General features: G+C 35.8%; 1 protein-coding gene across 1 annotated transcript; it reads left to right on the top strand.

Moving 5' to 3' along the window:
* Positions 1 to 398: 398 nt before the first annotated feature.
* LOC149537978 (NADPH--cytochrome P450 reductase-like) lies at positions 399 to 17,822 on the top strand. The gene is made up of 18 exons (XM_089799381.1): positions 399 to 945; positions 4,258 to 4,317; positions 4,452 to 4,528; positions 4,986 to 5,043; positions 5,149 to 5,232; positions 5,447 to 5,483; positions 9,638 to 9,707; positions 9,858 to 10,052; positions 10,163 to 10,255; positions 12,209 to 12,437; positions 12,530 to 12,613; positions 12,723 to 12,874; positions 13,025 to 13,121; positions 13,245 to 13,394; positions 13,483 to 13,560; positions 15,510 to 15,632; positions 15,704 to 15,817; positions 17,376 to 17,822. The coding sequence occupies exons 1-18, from the start codon at positions 574 to 576 to the stop codon at positions 17,454 to 17,456; spliced, it is 2,154 nt and encodes a 717-aa protein (XP_089655507.1). The 5' UTR covers positions 399 to 573; the 3' UTR covers positions 17,457 to 17,822.
* Positions 17,823 to 21,396: the final 3,574 nt, after the last annotated feature.

Genomic DNA, 21,396 nt, shown 5'->3' with positions numbered 1-21,396 from the left:
GGGTTGAGTGACAGAATATGCAAGTAGCTGGTTGTTGTCGTTCATATCTCCAACCAAAATGTGGCATTTGTGGTTGACCAATATTAAGTGATGGAACAATGGATGAGGGGGCATCTGATTATGATTTTATGATTTTATGAAGCAATGATGACCTCAGAAAATTAAAGGTTCAAAATGGGATGGTTGGGTGTGAAACGAATGCTTGTAAAAAAACAAAACATAGAGTTTTTAGGTTGTGGTTGTGGTTCAGACAAGGGCACGTAAATCCCTGGTTAGTGAGAAACCAGGGTAGTTAGAATTGGTGTCAAAGCGTGGGTAGGTGGATTTGACCCTTGGACCTCAGGTTGGTAAAACAAAGGGCGCAGGATAATAAATTAAAACCACGCGATTATTCCAGAGCTCCTTTAAGGATTTAGCGGAGCCGGGAGGTGGAATTGTAATTACGCGAGGTACGCAGGAATCGAGGATCTGGAGGTCGTCGGTTCGGATCCCGAACAAGTAAAACCAAAAAGGGAAACCGCGCGCCTTGACTCGGTTGCTCTACCCGGCCTGTTTGATCTTGATTTGTGGAAAATGCAATCGAATTCGAACACACTGGAGGGTGGGTCGCAGGGAAAGAGCCTGCTGGAGATTTCTCGGCTGGACCATTTTTTGGCCCTGCTGGTGAATGGCAAGGGGGGCGATCTCGGAGCTATGTCGGGCTCGGCTTTGGTTCTCACGGAGAATTCGCAGATTTTGATGATTTTGACCACGGCCGTGGCTGTGCTGCTTGGCTGTGTGTTTTTCCTCGTGTGCAAGAGGGGAGGATCCAGTACGCAGAAGCAGCCGGCCAAGCCGACGCCGCTTGTGAAGGAGGAAGATGAGGAGGAAGATGTTGGTTCGGGGAAGAAGAAAGTTACGGTTTTCTTCGGGACGCAGACTGGGACGGCAGAGGGATTTGCCAAGGTAGGTTTTTTGCAAGTGGATTGATGTGCTTGAAAGGTGGAAATCGGTATCGTCATTGATTTTCTACATCTTCTGGACTGAAATATTCGACTGAAATGATTATACATTAAGTGAGAGAAATTGACATAGGGGAAGACCCTTGTATGAATGGTCTTGTATACAACGCACATCGGATTGACAACCGCTCCAATAGAGTTTATGCATATAAACATTTCACCATCCGTCTAATGTCATTCCAAGCGGTGCCTGATTATTGTTTCTATTGTGCGTATTTGAATTTCGTTGGCGTGGAGTTGGTTTCTGATTGTCATTTATCTCGTTTATATACTTGAATTTTATTGGCAATGTTATCTGGTTCGTATCATCGGAGTTGGATGCCGTATACTACCCAATTTCAAGCCTAAGATGTCTCGGCTTATATAGTTGACTTCGATGCCCATAGTTGGTAGCAGTATTTTTTGCCATTTTCAATTCTCAATACATCCAAGACGCAGATGGATTTTTAAGGCCTGGGGTATTTCTTGGTAACGAGGTTGAATCTCAATAGGCGTGCTATTTAAGGCAAAGAGAAATCGTAAGCTGAACGTATAGAAATCTTCTAGGGCCTATCGAACTCGATTTTGTAAGTCAATTTGCTGTCTGCCTTGGGCGTCATAATTCTTAATCTTGTATTATGTTTCTACCTAGGAATCTCTTTTTTAAATCTGGATTTATCATTCTGTTCCATCTTGTTTTCCAATCTTATCAGTGTGACAGCCTACATTGAATCTTGGCAATACTTGTCCTGGTCTTACATTGATTCCTGGGTAACTTAACCAAACGGTTTCTGTCTTTACCCTTTCTGGTCTACTGAGTTCTAAAGTACTTTATTATTTACTATTACTATTTTAACTTATATTTGCTTATAAGGAGTCAGGACCATGGATTTTGACTCTGTTAGATTGTTCTTTTGTTCAAGAATCGCCTTATTTATTGTCATTATTGTCATCCAACTCTATGTATGGTCAGTGTTGGTTTCTAAGTCCTGCATAGAACAGATTGTCGTTTCTATTATTCTACTCCATGACTGTTCACGGTTCATGTTTTTGATTGTTCCATATAAGGTTTGTAAGCAAGATATGACATCAGTTTTTGATGAGATAAACTGAGATGACTTTTAATATCACCAAGGTTGAATTACTCCATAACCACCTATGAAGGTAATTTTACCTATTAGAATATTTTTTTAAGGATCCATTGATAAAATGAATTTCTAGAATACTTGTGAAATTGTACTTAATATCTTTGGGTTTGGTAATATTTGCAAATTTTAGAGGAAATCAGCCATCGTTACCCATATCTCTTGGCCTTACCTTTTCTTGCCCTGTTCCTCTGTTAAATTTTAAAAATTCCTCCATATTGTGCTGTTTTGTCCCCTTTTGTGTAAGCAGGTTTTGGTTAACAGTTAAAACTCTCAAAATTATTACTGTTGTTAGTATATGTTTATAAGTGGCCATTTGTTTTAGGTTTCTTAGTTCTAACTATTGTTCCACAGTTATGATTGCTGTCCTTGTTATTCTGTTGATTATTCTCCCATTCTGGCAAGGGTTGGTTTGAATTCTTGTCAATTAAGATTGTTTGTCTGTATTATCGCCAATATTTTTGGATTATTTGATTATATTGATATTCCAAAATCCTCAGGATTTTATAGCTTTATTATATGTTTTCAAATCAATTAGTGTGCGAGCTGTCTTGTTTTGTATTTAATTGTGTTGTTATCAGTTTTCATGATATTATTTTTGTGTCATTGCCATTGCTACTGGAATAAATTTTGTTGTTTCCAAATAAATTTCAATTTTGTATCACATTCAAGAATTCTCATTGCTTTATTGTTTCCCTGTTGTTCTTCAGTTGTCTGGCTGAAAGTTTTGCCAGTTGCTGATCATTTGTCATGAGTCTAGTTAACATTAGTGGTCCGTTTGAGCAATCATTGTGTGCAGTCTGAGCTTGCCTGATCGTGAAGATGTACGTTTCATGTTGGAGGCCACATTTTCAAAATTCAGAGATGTGTAGGGTTGTAAAACTTGTTGAACAATATTTAAGGTAATTAGAAGAATGATCACCATGTAGAATGCTTGCATATGTGGACTCTTATAAGTGGCATATTCCTCTTGTTGTTGTCATTGGTGTCAACTAATGTTTCTTTGTATGTGATCATGATCTGTTTTATTATCCTTATCCAACTTCTCATATCTAATCTTGGTTCTCAATCCCCTCTGTCAGAAATGATTAGTCACCTAGTTCGCTACATTTGATGCACTCCCAGAGTTGTCAGATAAAAAGTTCCCAGTTGAATCTAACTACTACATATTTCTCGTTGTTCCTACTTGTTTTTAGGTGGTTGTGGTTAGTATAACTCTTAATTCTTCATTGTCAGTCCTTTTGTCATCAGTTAGTTTATTTTTGTAGGAAGTCATTTGTTATTAGTTTATTTTTGTAGGAAGTCATTTGTTATTATGTTGTCCATTTTTGTAAGCAGTCTTGGTTTTCTTATTCATGGGTTGGAATCCTGTAAATTATCATTCATTGATTTTGTTAACATCACTGAATTTCGTGAGGGACAATAGATCAAATTGCTTGCAAGTCAACACAATTTTCAAATTGTTCTTTTCAATCACCATTGTTGTTATTTTTCACCTCTTTGTAAGTGGTCATGTTTTCTTATCACCAGTTTTCTAATTCTTTTCCAATCCTACATTTTAGGTATGTTACTTTAACGTCTTTCAATTTGACGCTGTTCCCTGTTTTAGGGGGAGTCTGGAGTAGGTTTGGCCGAATAGTTTATACAGTCCTTTGCATCTAATTCAGTTGAAATGTTAGTCTTCGGAAGGTGTTGATTGAATGTTTCAATAGCATTGCTATCCCTTACCAGGTTTTTTTTCAGTAATAATAAAATTCATTTTGTATTTGCTCTAATATTTCTACATCTGGTTGACAACAAGCCTTAGAATTTCCAACCAATTTCAGGGTGCAAATATGTTGTAGGTCCAGTTAAAAAATATCAGTTGCTTTCTGTACAAGGTCCAACCAAATCCTGGGTGCAAAAGTGGTGTAAGGTCAATTGAAAAATAATAAGTTGCTTTCTGTACAGGTGTTATCATCACTTTATTTTCTTGTAATAATTTTATTTTTGCTGCTGATTATTGAAAGGTTTACTGTGACATTCTCTCCCTGTCGAGTCAATTATATTCTTATTGTCTCTTTTCACCAATGTTCTTTTGCTTTCTAGTTTCAAATCACATCATTTTCAAAAGTCTATTTTATCTGCAACAGGCTCTAGCAGAAGAAGCTAAAGCAAGATATGAGAAGGCTGTATTTAAAGTAGTAGATCTGGTGAGTAAAAGCCTTCCATGCAGGATTAATTTGATTTATGTTTCTAAATCTAATATCTATGATTCTGTACTTTGTTTATACTCTAGTCAGTGAAGCTGCATGTCATTGAATATTATTTGGTTTCATTTCATTAGGACAATTATGCAACAGATGATGACGAGTATGAAGAGAAACTGAAAAAGGAAAAACTAGCATTTTTTATGCTAGCAACGTAAGTAACAAGTTTTTTTCTCCTGTCTATCATCTTAAGTTCTTTCAAATTACTTTTTACATGTATATGCTAAATAATCCGGGGAATCTGGGGAGGCTTTATTGAGTTATCTATGAAGTATTAGATTTTAAATCATTAGTAGGCTCTTTTGCTTTGGCAAATTTATTGAGGTATTTTTTGAAGTACCTTGAAAAGGTGTTGTTCAATATTTTTGCTAAGGAATTTTTTTTCGTAGAATTTGAGTGAACTTTTAATTTCTTTGGTAGCTGTTTTAGAACTTATTGTCTAACGGTATCATAATTTTTTGATAACTGTTATTGTACCAATTCCGGAAGGTATCTGAATATATTTAGTTTGTAACTTGGGAAAAGTAGCTCATAGATGATTAAGTTCTTACTCATGTACCTTTTACCAATTAAACAACACTTTAAATGACTGAGTTTTACCTATCATATAGGTATGGAGATGGTGAGCCTACTGACAATGCTGCAAGATTTTACAAGTGGTTTCTTGAGGTTTGAACAATTTCCATCTCCAGTAGTATTCCAGATTGGATATACATTGTCAACAATTCATTTGGAAAATGATGACACCTACTGCATTTATGTATATTTTACCAGGGTAAGGAGAGAGGGCAATGGCTTTCAGATCTTAGTTATGGGGTGTTTGGATTAGGCAATCGACAATATGAACATTTCAATAAGGTTTGTCAACAGTTGATTATCAGTTTGTCATTTTTTTGAATCCATTAAATGAATTTTGGTATTAGATAAATTTGATTTGAGGTCTTTAGATGAAATTTCATGTCAGTGCTTTACTCTTGAAATTTCTCAAACTGTACATTTGATAACTTGCTTTATGATGTTGCGGATGGCTACTAAATAATTTTGTTGCATGATGTTTATGTGAAAATTATAGGTGGCAAAGGCAGTAGACGAAGCATTAAGTGAACAAGGTATGTTTGTGTTGTGTTTTTTTGCCTTGATTATCTGCATTTTTTGTGATTATTATTCTATTAAATTCAGCCCATAACCATAAAGTTTTTGCATGATTGTTCCTCGACCATAGGATTATGCCTCAAATATAATTTTTTCCTAACAGGTATTTTCCCATACAAGAGCTATCCCTTTCAAATGGAAAGCAACAACTGTTTTTGCAAACGAAATTCTAGACTAACTCTCTGGATTTATCATTTATCAGTATTGTTGAAGATTTATTAAGGGATTCAGTGCTTCTATTATCCTTGAAAATAACGAATTACATTGCAAGCAGTGATTCATCCAGATAATAGATTCGGCCTGTGAGATAGATTACTGCATTGAATGCAGGTAGTAGTTTTGTGTTAGCTGTTCTTAGGTAATGTAGCAGGTAATGTTATATATATATATGTATGTATGTATGTATGTATGTATGTATGTATATTATATCTACATATATATATGTATATGTATATATATGTATATAGATACATATACATATGTACACACACACACATATATATAACATAATTCTGAATACTGTTACCTCTTCTGAACAGCAGAATTTTTTTGTTGGGGCCAAGACTTAGCCAAGTGAGGGAAGTCTAAATTGGCATGCTCCTATGCCATCTCTGTTATACTGGGCCCAAAGCTAGAGACAACCACCTCAAAGCTAATTCCATAAACCAAGGACTTGGACACAAGGCATTTGCTATGCTCATTAAGCTGCAAATGGCCATTGTGGTACCCACGACTTGGGATCTGCCACAATAAGCCATGGCCATGATTCATATCAGGCTTTTGTTATAATAGAACCTGTCAATACTTGGGGAAAGATTATTCATTATTGGTAATTACAAGTCCATGGCAGTGATCCTGTGACTTGTGACAGCACTAAGGGACATTAACAGTCAAAATGCTGATATATTTTGGATATAAAAAAAGGAAAAATGTTTAGCTTCCATGTTGCCTGCACTCCACAAAAATTCAAGTATGGAACCTAGGTTATTACACGTAAATGGGTTTGAATATTCAGCAATTTATCACCCTTCAAAATGCCTTAGTTAATTTTGCAAAATCCTGGAACTTAGAGCGAGTGAAATGCACAATTTTCAGACTCTTAATAATTGAATTGGGCTGGAAATAATAAATGTACAGCTGTTGGAGCCATGTATGGTGAATATTAGGTGAGTTTCATGTCTGGATTTGAATGTAGAAGTTCTGTAGCAGCAATACTGTCCAGGCAAGTGACCTAGTGATGTCCCATGGCAGCTGGAAATAGTCAATTAGAGCTTGCACAGCAGTCCAAATCCTTCCATTATGATAATAACAGTCAATAAAATGTCTGCAAATAGCAAAAGATGCGGATACTGCTTACCCTAAGTGCTGTTGTACCTCCTCCATTGGTGGTATGCCTAAATATGGCCAAGAAATTGGAAATAACAGCAGTATCATGGCTATTCTGCCCTCCCAACTGGAACTGTTGTGGTGACAAATGATGACAAACCCTTACTGTAAACTCTCCAAAATGACATCATTGCTACTAAATCTGTGAAATGTGTAACATGTGATGCAGAATTGACGCCCTTCATGCTCCTTTTCTGAGGTTGATGGCCATATATACCAGTCATTGCACTGTTGATGAATAATTATTCCTCAGAAGTATTTTTTCCACTGCAGCAACACTCTTGCTGTATCTTATTAACTTGGAATCTGGCTGAAACTGCTCCTTTCATTGTAGCAACTAGCAACATTATGACAACAAAATATGTCCAAAATCTAAGCTGCTGGTATGGGTGTGAGAAGGATATGGATATGCTGGTGCGACATTTTTTATCCTTGTGTACGTTATGCTCAGAAAAAAATTTAAATAAATATACTTAATTCTAAAACTAAATACATTTGATGGTATAATACAGCATAATTGATTAATGCCAAATGCCAAAATCATTACAATTACAGAATTGACGATCAAATGAAAATTGATAAGAGAATTGTGTATCCTTGGTGCATGGGTGTATTGCAGGGCAGACCTGTACCTGGATGCACATGGTATGGGTGTTGTGGGGTGGGCTCTGATACTGGGTAACATTGTACAAAATCAGTAAAGTCCTAGAGTCTGCAATGTGAACTGTCCAATCAGGAACCATCGTATCTGTAAGTAATCCAATCAGCACACATGCAACTCCTGTATGTAATTGCCAACGTTGGAGAGAAGGCTACGTTCCCAAAATTCAATACTGAATTTTTTTGATTCTTCATCCTCCAAGATAGTCAAATCATTTAAAGGTTTTTGTTTTTGGAAGCAAAATTTGAACACAGCTCAAATTCTAGAAATTGAATGTGCCATCCAAATTTGAAATTGTCAACACTATATATTGCCTTTTATTCACACAGCTTGTGACCCAGCTCAAGGTGGTCATTAGTCTTGGTTGTGATAACTGTTTCCCAACATCTATTATAATCTTCTTGGGGTGCAAGTGTGCGGCCTTGGGTCTGTGAGTGTGATTTTGCAACCAGCTTGGCCCCGGTGATGTCTTAATGAACCTTAGTTCTTAAAAAAAAAAGTATTTTAGTACTGTCCTGGATGATGATGTGAGTAAATTATTTGTGTATTACTCTCTACTAGTCATAATGCCCGTGTTGATTACTTCCTGGTTAGCTGTTAATTTCAAGGTATAATGACATATTTGCTGAGGTTTTGCAATTGTCTGTTCTATATGCCTATCAAATTTTTTGATTATATTTTTCAAGTAGGCAAAATAGGAAGAAATGCTTCAAATTATGCAGATTACTGGTTGCATGAAACACAAGGCACAGGGGTTAGAATCCTATGCTTCGATGGAAAGGTATGAAAGTTACCAGAATGGGGAGTGGGAATATGCTGGCAACATTCCAAAATATGATATTTCTGGAAATTGTGTGTTTTTCCCTGCAAACTGTGTTATGCATATGCATTTACATTATGTAATACATAAATTTATATTACTATTTCTCTTAGTTACCTGTTTGAGTTTGATTCGAAATATGGGTTCAAAGAACCAGTTCACCTGTATGCCAAAATTTTGGAAAGGGTTTTGGGTTCGTTCATACAACAAAGACACCATAGGCATAAACTTTAAACATTTAAGTTGTAATCATAGCATCACGAATCAAGATCATACCATTATATATTTGAATTTTCAAGTTCAACATTATAGATTCAAAACATTAAAATTAAATCATGATCCATGAATCATAACAGAAAGTTCAAATATCATTGTTCGCTCAATCACCTATTTGCTCACAAAATCGCCAATTTGCACATCAAAAATGATGTTAGAAGCCAAATTAACCTATTTACATTCACTTTTTAGGGCTGCGGAACTCAAAACAATATCAATATGTTATATAAAATGACTTAAAAGCTGTCCATTGCCAGAAATTCGCTCGGGTTCAATGCAAATTTGATTTGGGCACATCAAAATTGCTTGGGTTCGAATTTCCAACCTGCGGGTTCGAACTACTCCCTTCCAAATGGAACCCTGCTCGAATTTGGGTCGAACCGGACCAGTATTTCGAACTGGTTCGAACCCAGACGTGGTTCTGAGGGCAAACCAGCGAATCCTGATAACTAATGTATTTCTTAGTATGTCTTTCAAATTGCTTTTTAATTGGTAGTATATTTATGTACATTTTATTCTTTGTTCTACGTTTGGATGCTCTGTTGTTATTTCATAGAATAGGTATATCAATATGTTAACATTACATGCAAAATTATATATAAATTTTATTATGTTTTATCACAAACATATATAATAAGTGAGGATTTCTTTTCATTACTCTGGGAGGGGAGTTCTTTTGGGAAGGGTTCCGAGTGAGCTTTTTTCACAGAATGCTGCTAACTGGCAGTCTGTTTTGGGAGATTGCTATTCTGAGATTTTCTCCCAAGCTAAAATCTGATTACCCACATTCCTACTATCCAGACTAGGTAGTTGACGATAAGGGTTTGAATCTGGCATCTTAACTGACATTTTTTGATTTATTTTAATTGTTTTCCATATCTGGAATCCATTTTCAGTTAAATTTTTTATTTTTTTGTTTCTTTTGGAGAGCTCCCACCCCTTACAAAGTTTTCTATCTTGGCATTTAGGTGCAAAGCAACTTGTTCCAGTGGGCCTTGGCGATGATGATCAATGCATTGAGGATGACTTTACTGCTTGGTATGCTATTTTTGTTTCAAAATCGACATATTAAACTATCTTCCTATTATCTTTAATGTGGCGCACATAAAGTAATGAGATGAAGATATTGTAATTTGTTTTTGAAGATTTTGAAGTTCTGTCCTTCTTAGTATAAGTCTTTTCTTTCAGGCGAGAGCTGGTGTGGCCTGAATTGGACCAGTTACTGCGTGATGAAGATGATGAGCCCACAAGTTCTACACCTTATAAAGCAGCCATACCAGAGTATCGGGTAGAAATTTATGATTCTACAGTATCAGTTTATGAGGAAGCTTATTTACCTAAGCCCAGTGGTGAAGCAGTTTATGATATTCATCGTCCCTGCAGGTCAGATAGAACCTACTCATATTCGTTATCTATTTATAAATATCATGCATTGTTTGTTTCATTTTTGTAACATCACTTGTATAATTTTTGTGTTGTCAATCAATATGCAGAGCAAATGTGGCTTTGAGACGAGAGCTTCATACACCTCTGTCTGACCGCTCGTGCATCCATTTGGAATTTGATATATCAAACACTGGCCTTGCGTACGTTCCATATTCCTTTTATTTTGAAAGTTCATATCTGTTTTCCTTGAGTTGATGGTCTGTGCTTATGATTCACACATAACCTGTTGCTTCTTTAATCACTAATTCACATGTAGCCTGTTGCTTCTTTAATAACATAATGTCACAAAGCACACATTCTTTTTGTTCAATGAGGAGAAACCGCCTTTATGCTTGATCGTTGTACAGAGTTTATGTAATCCCTAAAAACCAGAAGCAAGCTGAAGCCATAATTTACCGACCATGCTTGCAGACCTTCTGTAGAAATGTTCTTGCAGCATAGGGTTGAGCTTGGTCTCTCTGAAATTCTGAATATTTTCATGTGAATAAAGCACTTGAATTTCAATATGATTGCATATAAAATTAAACTATAATGTTTTGACTGTAGTATTTATATAAGTTACAGCATCTGCTGGTCATCTAAACAGTTCGATCACTTGTCTCTTTGTTGCTGGTTTGTTGGTTCCCGTGTATCCAGGTGTATTTTTGGCTCTGGATTCTAGATTGTTGTTTTGGCTTGAAATTCTGCCAGGGAGTGTTTATTTGTCTGAACTTGGATAGAACACGGGAAGACCCTGTCGAACAAGGAACTATCCTGGTGAATTTTGACAAAAATAACATGTACTTTTGCCTTTTTAAAATTCTCCCTGTTTATCTCCCTATGTATTATTCTTTGCATCCTTCACTTGTTGCCATTGTCCACTTCACAGTCTCTGATAGGCATGACTATTCTGTTCATAATTTCTCATTGCTTTATTGTCTGTCAGGCTCTTTGTGCTCTGGTTTCCTTTTCTGCAAAATGGTGATTGCCTGCACCCCTTGTGTTTTTTCCATAGTTTTATTATTGCCCTGACCTTTTGGTTCTTTGACCAAATTTCAATCAGTTATTGCTATGTGCACTTTCCATTCACTCCATTTGTTGAGCAGCATGTAGACATTAATGCTTGCATTTGAAGTTGCAATGGTTTAAAGTTTTAGGGATATCTATAATGTTAATGCTTGCCTTTGAAGTTACAACAGGTTAAAATTTTAGGGGATATATGTATAGACACACATAATATGAAAGATATAATAAGATGCAATAGACATGACTATTTGCTAACAGCAGGAAACAATCAACTATTAATTATGGCCATCTATGTCATTTTTTTGCTGTTTACGTTCTCTTTCAGTCTTTGTTTGTTCTCTAGTTTATTCCCCACAGAATGGTGTCTGCTGTCATTCTGCATTTCCCATCATTTTATTATACATTTTTTTTTCTTTTTTCTTCAAGCATTGTTTGCTCTGTTGTAGCCTGAACACAGTATTTTTCTTACCATATTGATGAAGTTTGAACTAAGCCCTTAAATTGAAGCAGTCTGCAAATCAGCTGGCAACTTAGCACATCGACAATATACGTAGTGTGATGTGACACCTTATGTTTTGTTAGCTCATTTAACTCTTTGGATGGACTTGAAATAGTTTTGAGGCTGGTCATCAGCATCTCTTTTAGGAGCAGCTTTTTGGCCATGATGGCGCATATAATTTCCATCAGTATTTTTATGTTGTCTCTCAAGCGTTGATGTTATATAAAGCAACTGGTAATTATGAGTTTGGGATATGGATGGCTTAAAATTCATTTACTTTCCAATATAAACTTACCAATTTTTGGTAACTCTCATTAAAAAATGTGTTTTCAGTACTTACTCCTTTAGTCATGTTTTGTTAACCATTATGGATGGTTCTTGTGTAATTTCAGGACAAGAAGGTAGTAACTCCAAGAATTCTTATCTGTATAGTATAATTAAATAAGAATTGTGCAGACATAGTCCATTAAAAATGTTTTTTAACTATATTGGTTTTTATCTATCCACTATTATTCAAGTTCTTGAGCAAACCAGACTTCTCCATGGTTTTCCTTTTTATGTCTTAACCTTATATTGTTTTATTTTCCAGATATGAGACAGGAGATCACGTTGGTGTCTATACAGAAAATAGCAGTGAGGTGGTGGAGGAAGCAGCAAGGTTATTGGGGTATTCACTGGATACTATATTCTCAGTTCATGCTGACAAAGAAGATGGCACTTCACTTGGAGGGTCTTCTTTGCCACCACCTTTCCCTGGGCCATGCACCCTACAAACTGCTCTCTCTCGTTATGCAGATTTGTTGAATCCTCCCCGGAAGGTGAGGAACACTGATTTTTCATAGTTCCATTTGCATTTGGCCACTAATGTATTATGTGATTTTCTCTAACGTTGTAAATTTGCATTGGTTAGGCGGCTTTGCTTGCCTTGGCAGCTCATGCATCTGATCCAGCAGAGGCAGAGCGCCTGCAGTTTCTCTCATCTCCAGCTGGAAAGGTTCTTTTTTATTTCATTTCAGTAAACTTAGATGTGCAAGGTTCATTTTGTTTCCTACTGTATTTACCTAGTTTCAGGCCTTCAATTATTGGGTGTTGTTACTTAACAGGATGAATACTCCCAGTGGGTTACTGCAAGTCAGAGAAGTCTTTTGGAAATAATGGCAGAATTTCCATCAGCCAAGCCACCTCTTGGTGTTTTCTTTGCAGCAATAGCCCCTCGTTTACAACCCCGCTATTATTCTATTTCTTCCTCTCCAAGGTAAGTGAATTTTGAAGGACTGTGTCTTGACAATAAATGTTTGTTGCATATCATAAATCTGAGTGTGATTGTTGGGTGTAAATATTGTTTTTATAAACTATAATCTCATTAGTCATTAGTAAATGTTTTCTGATTATTTTAATCATGCAGGTTTGCACCCTCTAGGATACATGTTACATGTGCTCTGGTTTGTGGACCCACTCCAACTGGTAGAATTCATAAAGGTGTTTGTTCTAACTGGATGAAGGTAAGGCTGTAAGGGTAATGAATTAGTTCACCATAATCTTTAGAATATAAGATTATATTCCAGCTTATTTTAGTGGCCCTTGTTTAGAGATTTTAGACTGAGGGAACTGAAAAATCATGACAGAATTCAATATGCGCTGAAGAAAGTAATGACTGTAGCTGGGCGCCAGTCTTTGTCAGGCAGTCAAATTTCAAATTGCCTGCAGATTCTTCTATTCCTATTGTTATGGTGGGTCCTGGAACTGGTTTAGCTCCTTTTAGAGGCTTTTTGCAGGTAAATGATTTCTTTGCTTATATTTGCTCTTATTTTTACTTTGTCACAGTGGAATGTTTCTAATAGACAGTTTGCTGTGTTTTTATAGGAAAGAGCTGCACTCCAAGAATCTGGCAAGAAGCTTGGTCCAGCTGTTCTCTTTTTTGGGTGTAGGAATCGTCAAATGGCAAGTTTACTTAATTTTCATTATTTGGTTGAACTCGATAGTAGTAGATTTTTTGGTGCAGGTTTAGGCGTTCTCTTGATATGTATGCTTTCTTCTTTAATGTGTTCAATTAGGTCAATTGGTACAGAAATGATTTTATGCTTTTAGGTTTCTGATTATGAAGCATTTGATGCCGATCAAATTGTAATATTGAAATAGAAAACAATAATATCCCTGGGTACAAAAAATTGGCTGGGTGGCACAAGAAAACCAATATTTAGGGTACCTCAAATAAAGAAGGTTGCTTCAAGCACATGGCTGACCTAATAAACTCATTAAATAACGTATTAAGAGATAATTGGAACATGTCAAATAAGATAGCTACATGCTTTTATGGTGTGAAAACTAGCCATAATGCTTGAATGTATAGATGCTTTTTGTTCTCAGCCACAAGGTACATTTTACACATCTCTTCAGACATTACTTACTAAGAAATGATTTTTGCCAATCCACCATTTTACCCTAGTGTTGAGCAAACCCACCATTTCATATTATAAAGCCTTTCTGCTGCAAGGAATATCTTCTGATCTATTTGGATAATAGGGTGACTATATTATGCTTTGCATGTTTTCATAGAATTTACTTGTGAAAATGTCACCAATTAAGGGGCAGTTTTGCAACCTTCCAGTAATTTGTTCATTGTTAGGAAAACTGACTTTGTTGTATGTGCTAATTAGATGCGTGATGCTGTGATCATGTTAAGCATAGTATGTGAGGCATATTCACCATGAGACCCAGGATATGTGTATAGGGACATTATTTTGAAACAGAGAATAAGTATTGTGTAGGCGTGTGGCTATGCTGAATTTAATTAGTCACGTTTCTGTCATGCAGCCAGAGTTTCCTGATGACTGAATGTGTTAATATTATGCGAGAAAATATTCCTTTTTAGGAGTTGTATGATTAGAATCAGGAATATGCAGTCTCAGAAAAGATTCCTAATTATCAATTTTGTCAAGATTTCTTCATATTACCCAAATTCTTCTCCCATTGCCTTAGTTGGAAATGAATCTTTTTCCCAAATGATGCCATGAATAACTACTTTTATGTTTCTCTATGAGAGCTTCTCTTGATACAATAGGCAATAGTTCTCTTTCTGGCTTCAGGTGGCTAGAAAATTTGCATGTATACAACCACAGTTGATTGTAAGAGGGCTCTTTATTCTTCTTTATTGTAACTGCAAATTGGAAGCATATTGTTCTATCGTGGAAGTGCAAAAAGAGCATATTTCATGGACATTGGAGTAAACTGGGTATAAAACCTATGGCGAACTTATAAATCTTGTTATGATTGGGGCACAACAACCCTTCTTACCCATTTAGGCTGGGGTCCCATGGAGTGGGGCTTCCTTAAAAATAGTGGGTGGCTGCTGAGAATTTGTAGGATTATTTAAAGGTGAACGGCCCCATAGTTTTTTAAGTTTGTTTCAGCTTTAAAATCTTAGATCCTAAATTTAAGAAAGCTAGTAGTCCCATGAATATCTCTTGAAGCATTTAAATTTGTGATGTCATTATTTTAACACTATTATAAGTACATTTTTGAAATAATTAATAGATTGACATGTGGCAAGAAAAATCCTTAAGTTGGTAGGGCTAAATCCAGCCCCACCCCATTTTCACCCGTTCAAAATGAGAGGGCTAAAAATTCAGAGCTCCTAATTTGTAGGAAAAGGTTCCAGTTAAACCTTTAGCCCCCTTCAAAAAATTATCATGGACCTATGCGCTCCACAAAAATAGTCCAAGCCCCTCACATGGGACCCCTGCATTATTCCTTTAAATGCAGAGTTTAGAGCGATAGTGTAAAAAAGTGTAGTGGACTATTAAAGAGGCTATTTATTTGCTTACTGAAGTGTTCAGATTATTTCATGTGGTTGGATTTGAAATAGAAATATATTGGTGTTCTTTTGACAGGACTACATTTATGAAGAAGAACTGAATAGCTATGTTGAGAAAGGAGTAGTGACTGACCTTATTGTTGCTTTCTCCCGCCAAGGACCAGCTAAGGAGTATGTCCAGCATAAGATGTTGGAAAAGGTGTGTTGTCTTTCAGAAAATGTTGCTTTTAGTGTTATATGTGGCGGTTTATTAACTTTAGTTGTGTTTAGGCATCGGATATTTGGAGTCTCATCACTCAAGGTGGCTATCTCTATGTATGCGGTGATGCAAAAGGTATGGCAAGGGATGTACACAGGACACTACACGCCATTGTCCAAGAGCAGGTATGGGTTATCACGATTTTGTAAGGGTCGTTTTTGGTTAGTGACATAATTTCTATGTTCTGTTCTCCTAGCAATCATTGCTTTTGTGAGAGGCTCTCTCCACTGAGAATGGTAATAAATCTAATATTTCAAGGGTATTTACTGAAATTTATGTGAAATATATGCAATTCTATGATCCATATTATGCTTTAACTTCCATTCCCATTAATGAACAAAGGGAGTCAGCAAACCAGTTTTATTCTCTGAGTTATCCTATGACAGTGAGTGTTAGTTTCTTAGCAATTGTGGAGATGTCATTTGGTTTCAGGATGCCTGAAAATGAAAGTCAGATTTCTGCACTGGTTTAATTGGAGCAACCTTTGGTACAAAGATAATTGAAAGCTCTAGGTCATTTTTATGCACGGCTGGATGGTAGTAGATAATAGAGTATCTTATTTCGTTTGATGCATAGTCTGGCCTCGTTATAATCTGTTAACCTATTCTTATACTCAAACTAAAAAATGAATTCTCAAATCTGGCAGTTGATATCTGCAGCTGCTGAGACAGACTTGCACTCCAATCCAAGTAAATTATAATACTTTGCAATTTCCTAAATTTAGGGAGTTCAGATTAATTTTTGAGTGATTCGATCCACACATGTTCTAAAGTTGTCTCAATCCGACCTCCACACAGTCATCACACTAGTGGCATTTTCCTTGGGCATCGGCAATAATTAGAAGGCAAGGAAACTCATTCAACACATTAACACCTGTAAGCATTTGTTTGTAGGGGAGGCATGCGTAATGTAATTGTACTGCTTTTAGTTTTCATAGTCACTGACATACCCTATTTCTGAGTTTCTCTGTTCCACCTCTGTTAATATCTATAGCTGGACATGCAGATGAATGAATTCAACTAGAAAATTCAATGAGGGAAGAATATTTATTAGTCCTTTAGTCTTTAGGCCTTTCTTGTGATGCGTGAAAGCTGTAATAATGAATCTCTGTGTATCCTCTTCTCTGGGATTATATCCATTTTGTCAAGAACCACTAGTTTACGGAGATAGAAAAGTCTGTTTTTGATGCATGGATCAAAACTTTGTCTGCTAACTGGATTTTTTGACTTGATAACTTGTATCTGTTAATGTTCTATCTGTTTTGTCAAGAGCCGCCGGTTTATGAAGATAGAATATGAAGTAGTCAGTTTTTGATGCATGGATCAAAATTTTGTGATTCAAGTCTCTTCAGATAAATGCCTGCTAACTGGGTTTTTTTGACTTGATATCTTATACCTATTTATGTGATAGAAAAGTCTGTTTTTGATGCATGGATCAAAATTTTGTCTGCTAACTGGATTTTTTGACTTGATAACATATATCTGTTAATGTTCTATGTTATATCTGTTTTGTCAAGAGCCGCCAGTTTATGAAGATAGAATATTAGTAGTCAGTTTTTGATGCATGGATCAAAATTTTGTGACTCAATTCTCTTCAGATAAATGTCTGCTAACTGGGGTTTTTTGACTTGATAACTTATATCTATTTATGTTCTAAGTATCCAAACTTAATCCTGTCTTGCAGGAATCTGTCGATAGCACCAAAGCAGAGGCTACAGTGAAGAAATTACAGACTGATGGAAGATATTTGCGAGATGTATGGTAATATTTGGGTATTGTGCTATATCTCAATTTCAATCTCTCATCAAGCAATTGGTAAGAAGATTGAGGGGAAGGCAGTAAGGTTGAGGACATGGTAAAGGAAAACTCTAGGCTGATGCATAGTTTGAAGTTTGATGTAACACAGAAGTGTGGAATTCTTTGCACCTCCACATACTTCATTTTGAGGTTTATTTGTCTTTATTACCATTCAAATTCCCTAGCGATCATGTAATAATAGTACTGGCAGAAAAATGTATTTACGTTCAGTGTTTTCCGTAACTGTAGTACAGCAAAAGTAAGAAGTATTGGCCTTAGTTAGGTAGAACATCTCAAAACCACATTTTTTAATATATTCTGGTATTATACGTCTCATGCCTTGTTGCATCTACTTATATAATTGTATGGAAAGGCACACCTTTCCTTCTAATATTTGTATTAAGATACCATACCGGACTGAAGCTTGCAGCATCTCATCATGCAGTGGACGAGTTTTACATGTTATACAGGATATTATGTTCTGGACGAATATGAAATACTGAAGGGACTGCATGTTTGGCATGCAAAGAGATCTGATCTCTTGTAGGAATGATTATCTTTCTTTCTTTATCTTTTGTATGCCATAATTATAATACTTGGTGGGTGCAAATGTGAACAGGTGAAGACACCTTGTGTAACACTGTTCAAGTAGATGCATTATATCGATTTGACCAGCTAAGGCAGATATCTTGGAGGAGTGCCCTTTCTAAGTTGATTGGGAGGAAACTAATCATCAAAATAAGTTTGCTATAAAAAAATCAATCTACGTTCCTCCTTGCCTTAAAGTACGTACTTTTTCATCAGATATTCATTTTAGAAATACATGGGTCTTTGAGTTGCTTTATAAACCAATGGTTGTTCTTAATAATCTTAGTAGTGATGAATTGCTTCCTACATAAGATAATGCTTTCACCTTAGCATGCATTTCCAAAGAGAAAAATGGTAAAGTCAATGCTATTACCAACTTATGGTATTGGCTACTTCTCTTTTGCTTAAGTTCCAATCAGGCGGTGTAGAAAGAGGTAGCTTGTTTCAAAGATTTCAACCATACGTCCCTTTCTCCCTCGTAGCTTTGTAGGACGATGAGTTAACAATGCGTCCTGGTTAATTGGATGATGAACTGGACTGTCTTTAATATATATACTGGAATACCTACTGCAAATCTTCTATATTGTTCACTCATTTTAATGTTCCAAGTTTTATTTTCCTTTTTCACTCAATCTAAGTTTGTATATCTTTATCCTGCTGAGTATAATTTTTCTGAAACATTTGAATATGTGTTTGCTGAGTATGATGAGTTCAAAAACATTACGAATAGACAAACTTTAACCGCGGGTGTTCAAAGCATTTCGGAAGCTTTGCAACAATTATAAAAATAATCTGCGAGTTCTTGGACAATGTGACATGACGGGCATTGCACTATCTGTTTCCTACCTTGGCAAGTATCGAGATAATCTAGAAATGAGTGAAAAATACACGGATCAATTTTTCCTAAAATGAAGATGGCACGGCAATTTAGTTTGCCTTTTTTTGCCCCGTACATATCTCATACCATTTATATGAGTGTTTCTTGAAAAAAAATATATCTTAATTTTCTTACGTTTCATGGATCTGTCTTGTTTTTTCCAATATGTTGCTAAATGGGTTGTAAATTATTATCAGAAATTAAGATATACTTATTTGTATACCTTAATTTGAAGTGGGACCATTGGAGAGGTTCTGTTTCCGCAAGAATGGTAATTTATACAAGGACTGGTAGCAGAATTGAATGAGTAAAGAAATTCAAGTTAATCAGACCAACTAGTTTGTAACAAAGGGGTATTGAGGAAGGTAATCAAAACTCTAGTATTTAGAAAATGAGTGACGATAGTTTTTGCTAATCTTGGCAGTGTTTGTTACTGGAATAGCCAATTTAGTTCGCCTTTGTGAGTTGATTCACAGGGCAGCGTCTACCCAGCCGACCGGATAGACAGTAATTTATTATTTAATATCAAAGTGAAATTACAAAATAATTGTTTTAGAATTTTTAAATTATTAATAAATTACAATACAGCAATCCCATCGGCTGGATAGCCATTTCGGATTCACAGCAGTCTTTGTATCATCTACTTGTACTTTTTGCTTGTAATTATTGCTTAGTATAACCATGAGAGCTTGGTAAAGATTTGCACGAGCAAAATATGATTACTCATGCAAATAATGTGTACTTTACCCAGTTGTGGATGTCTATGGCTGCTATGAGGAAAAAAAAACTTCAATAGCAGTGACTTTTCTAAGGAGAAAACATGCATTTTTTTAATGGTGCTGGCCAATCTTTAGACAAAATTCACCAAAGTCAAAAAAAAGAAGTCAAACATGATTCTTTTTCAGATATACAAAAATACAGTTAAATTTTTAAATTTTTTTTGTTGTTCGAGTAGAAAATATATAGATCATGAAGATCAAATGTTGAAAATTTTAAAAAATTTCATTGTTTGTTTATTTTGAAATTTAGTCAATGGTGTAATTTGTAGGGAGGATAGCCGTGTCTGTAGCTTGTGAGACAAGAACCTACAAAGGCTTGTAGAAAGAATTTGGACATTGCTGCAAAGTGGTTGTAGTAGCATGTTTTTCACTCTAGTGTACAACCTACTATGAAACTCACATGAAAACAAATTGGTAGTACAACTTATGTGAACATTCTAAAAGTCAAAGCCATGTTGACAATATTGAGGGGCATCATTGTTGTGAGATGTTAAGATCTTGTTGGAATTTGAGAGTTCAGTGTGCCGCCCTAGGGATGCACACAATGTACCAACATGGGTTGTTTTGGTAGGATAGGTCATGGAGAATTGTGAAATGTTGGGGCATTTTGTTGAAATTTAAGAGAGTTCAACGTATTGCCCTAGGAAGCCATACAAGGTATCCATATAGCTTGGCATGGTTATCAAAGTAACTTTGGGTGGGCACTCGAGGGAGACACACATGTAGTTTGTCATGGTTGTAAAGGCAATCAAACATGAATCTAGATCTTTTAGAGAGGCCTTCTTGTTGAAGGATAGTGAATCAAGAATGTGAGCTATACAAGAGGAGATGGAGACCTTACGTTACTTGAGATTTTGTTGGTTTTCTCTAAAGAAGCAAGTCCATTGATTGTGTTGTCATATGGAATTGTAGGTGATTAGATTGGGTCAAGTCTTCAAGGAGTTCCTTTATAGTTTAAATGCAAGGTGTTGTTCCAATCCATAACTTAAAAAGTCTACTCGAATATCAACTAACAAGATGAGAGGGAGGGAAGGAATAGAACTATTTTGACTTGTAGCCACAACATGATTTAATGGTAGGCTAACTTTAAAAAATTGGAAAATGCATCGAGACATAACGAAAAAGACAAGGAAAATGCACTTAGATGTAAGGAAAAAGACAATTGGTAGTTCACCTTTTCAAAATAAACTTTGTAGGGACATAGGAAGATTTCAAAAACTTGTTAGGGCTCAACAATGGTTTCAAAATCTTAAGATAAATTTTCAACAAAGATCATTTTTTAACATATTATTTTCTTCAAAAATTCAATGCTCTCTCTCTCTCTCTCTCTGTGTGTGTGTGTATGTCTCTGGTGATAGTGTAACACCTCAGATATTAACTCACAAGATGAGAGGGAGGGAAGGAATAGAACTATTTTGACTTGTAGCCACAACATGATTTAATAGCAAGCGGACTTAAATTTTTTGGAAAATGCACTGAGACGTAAGGAAAAAGACAAGGAAAATGCACATAGATGTAAGGAAAAAGACACTTGGTAATTCACCCTTTTAAAATAAACTTTGTAGGGACATAGGAAGATTTCAAAAACCTTGTTAGGGCTTAATAATGGTTTCAAAATCTTAGATAATTTTTCAACAAAGATCACCATTTTTTAACATATTATT

The sequence above is a fragment of the Cupressus sempervirens genome, chromosome 9 (genome assembly GCF_028749045.1).
Source record: "Cupressus sempervirens isolate cs-2001-9-10 chromosome 9, ASM2874904v1, whole genome shotgun sequence".
Taxonomy (NCBI): Eukaryota; Viridiplantae; Streptophyta; class Pinopsida; order Cupressales; family Cupressaceae; genus Cupressus; species Cupressus sempervirens.
This window is presented reverse-complemented; position numbering and strand designations above follow the sequence as displayed.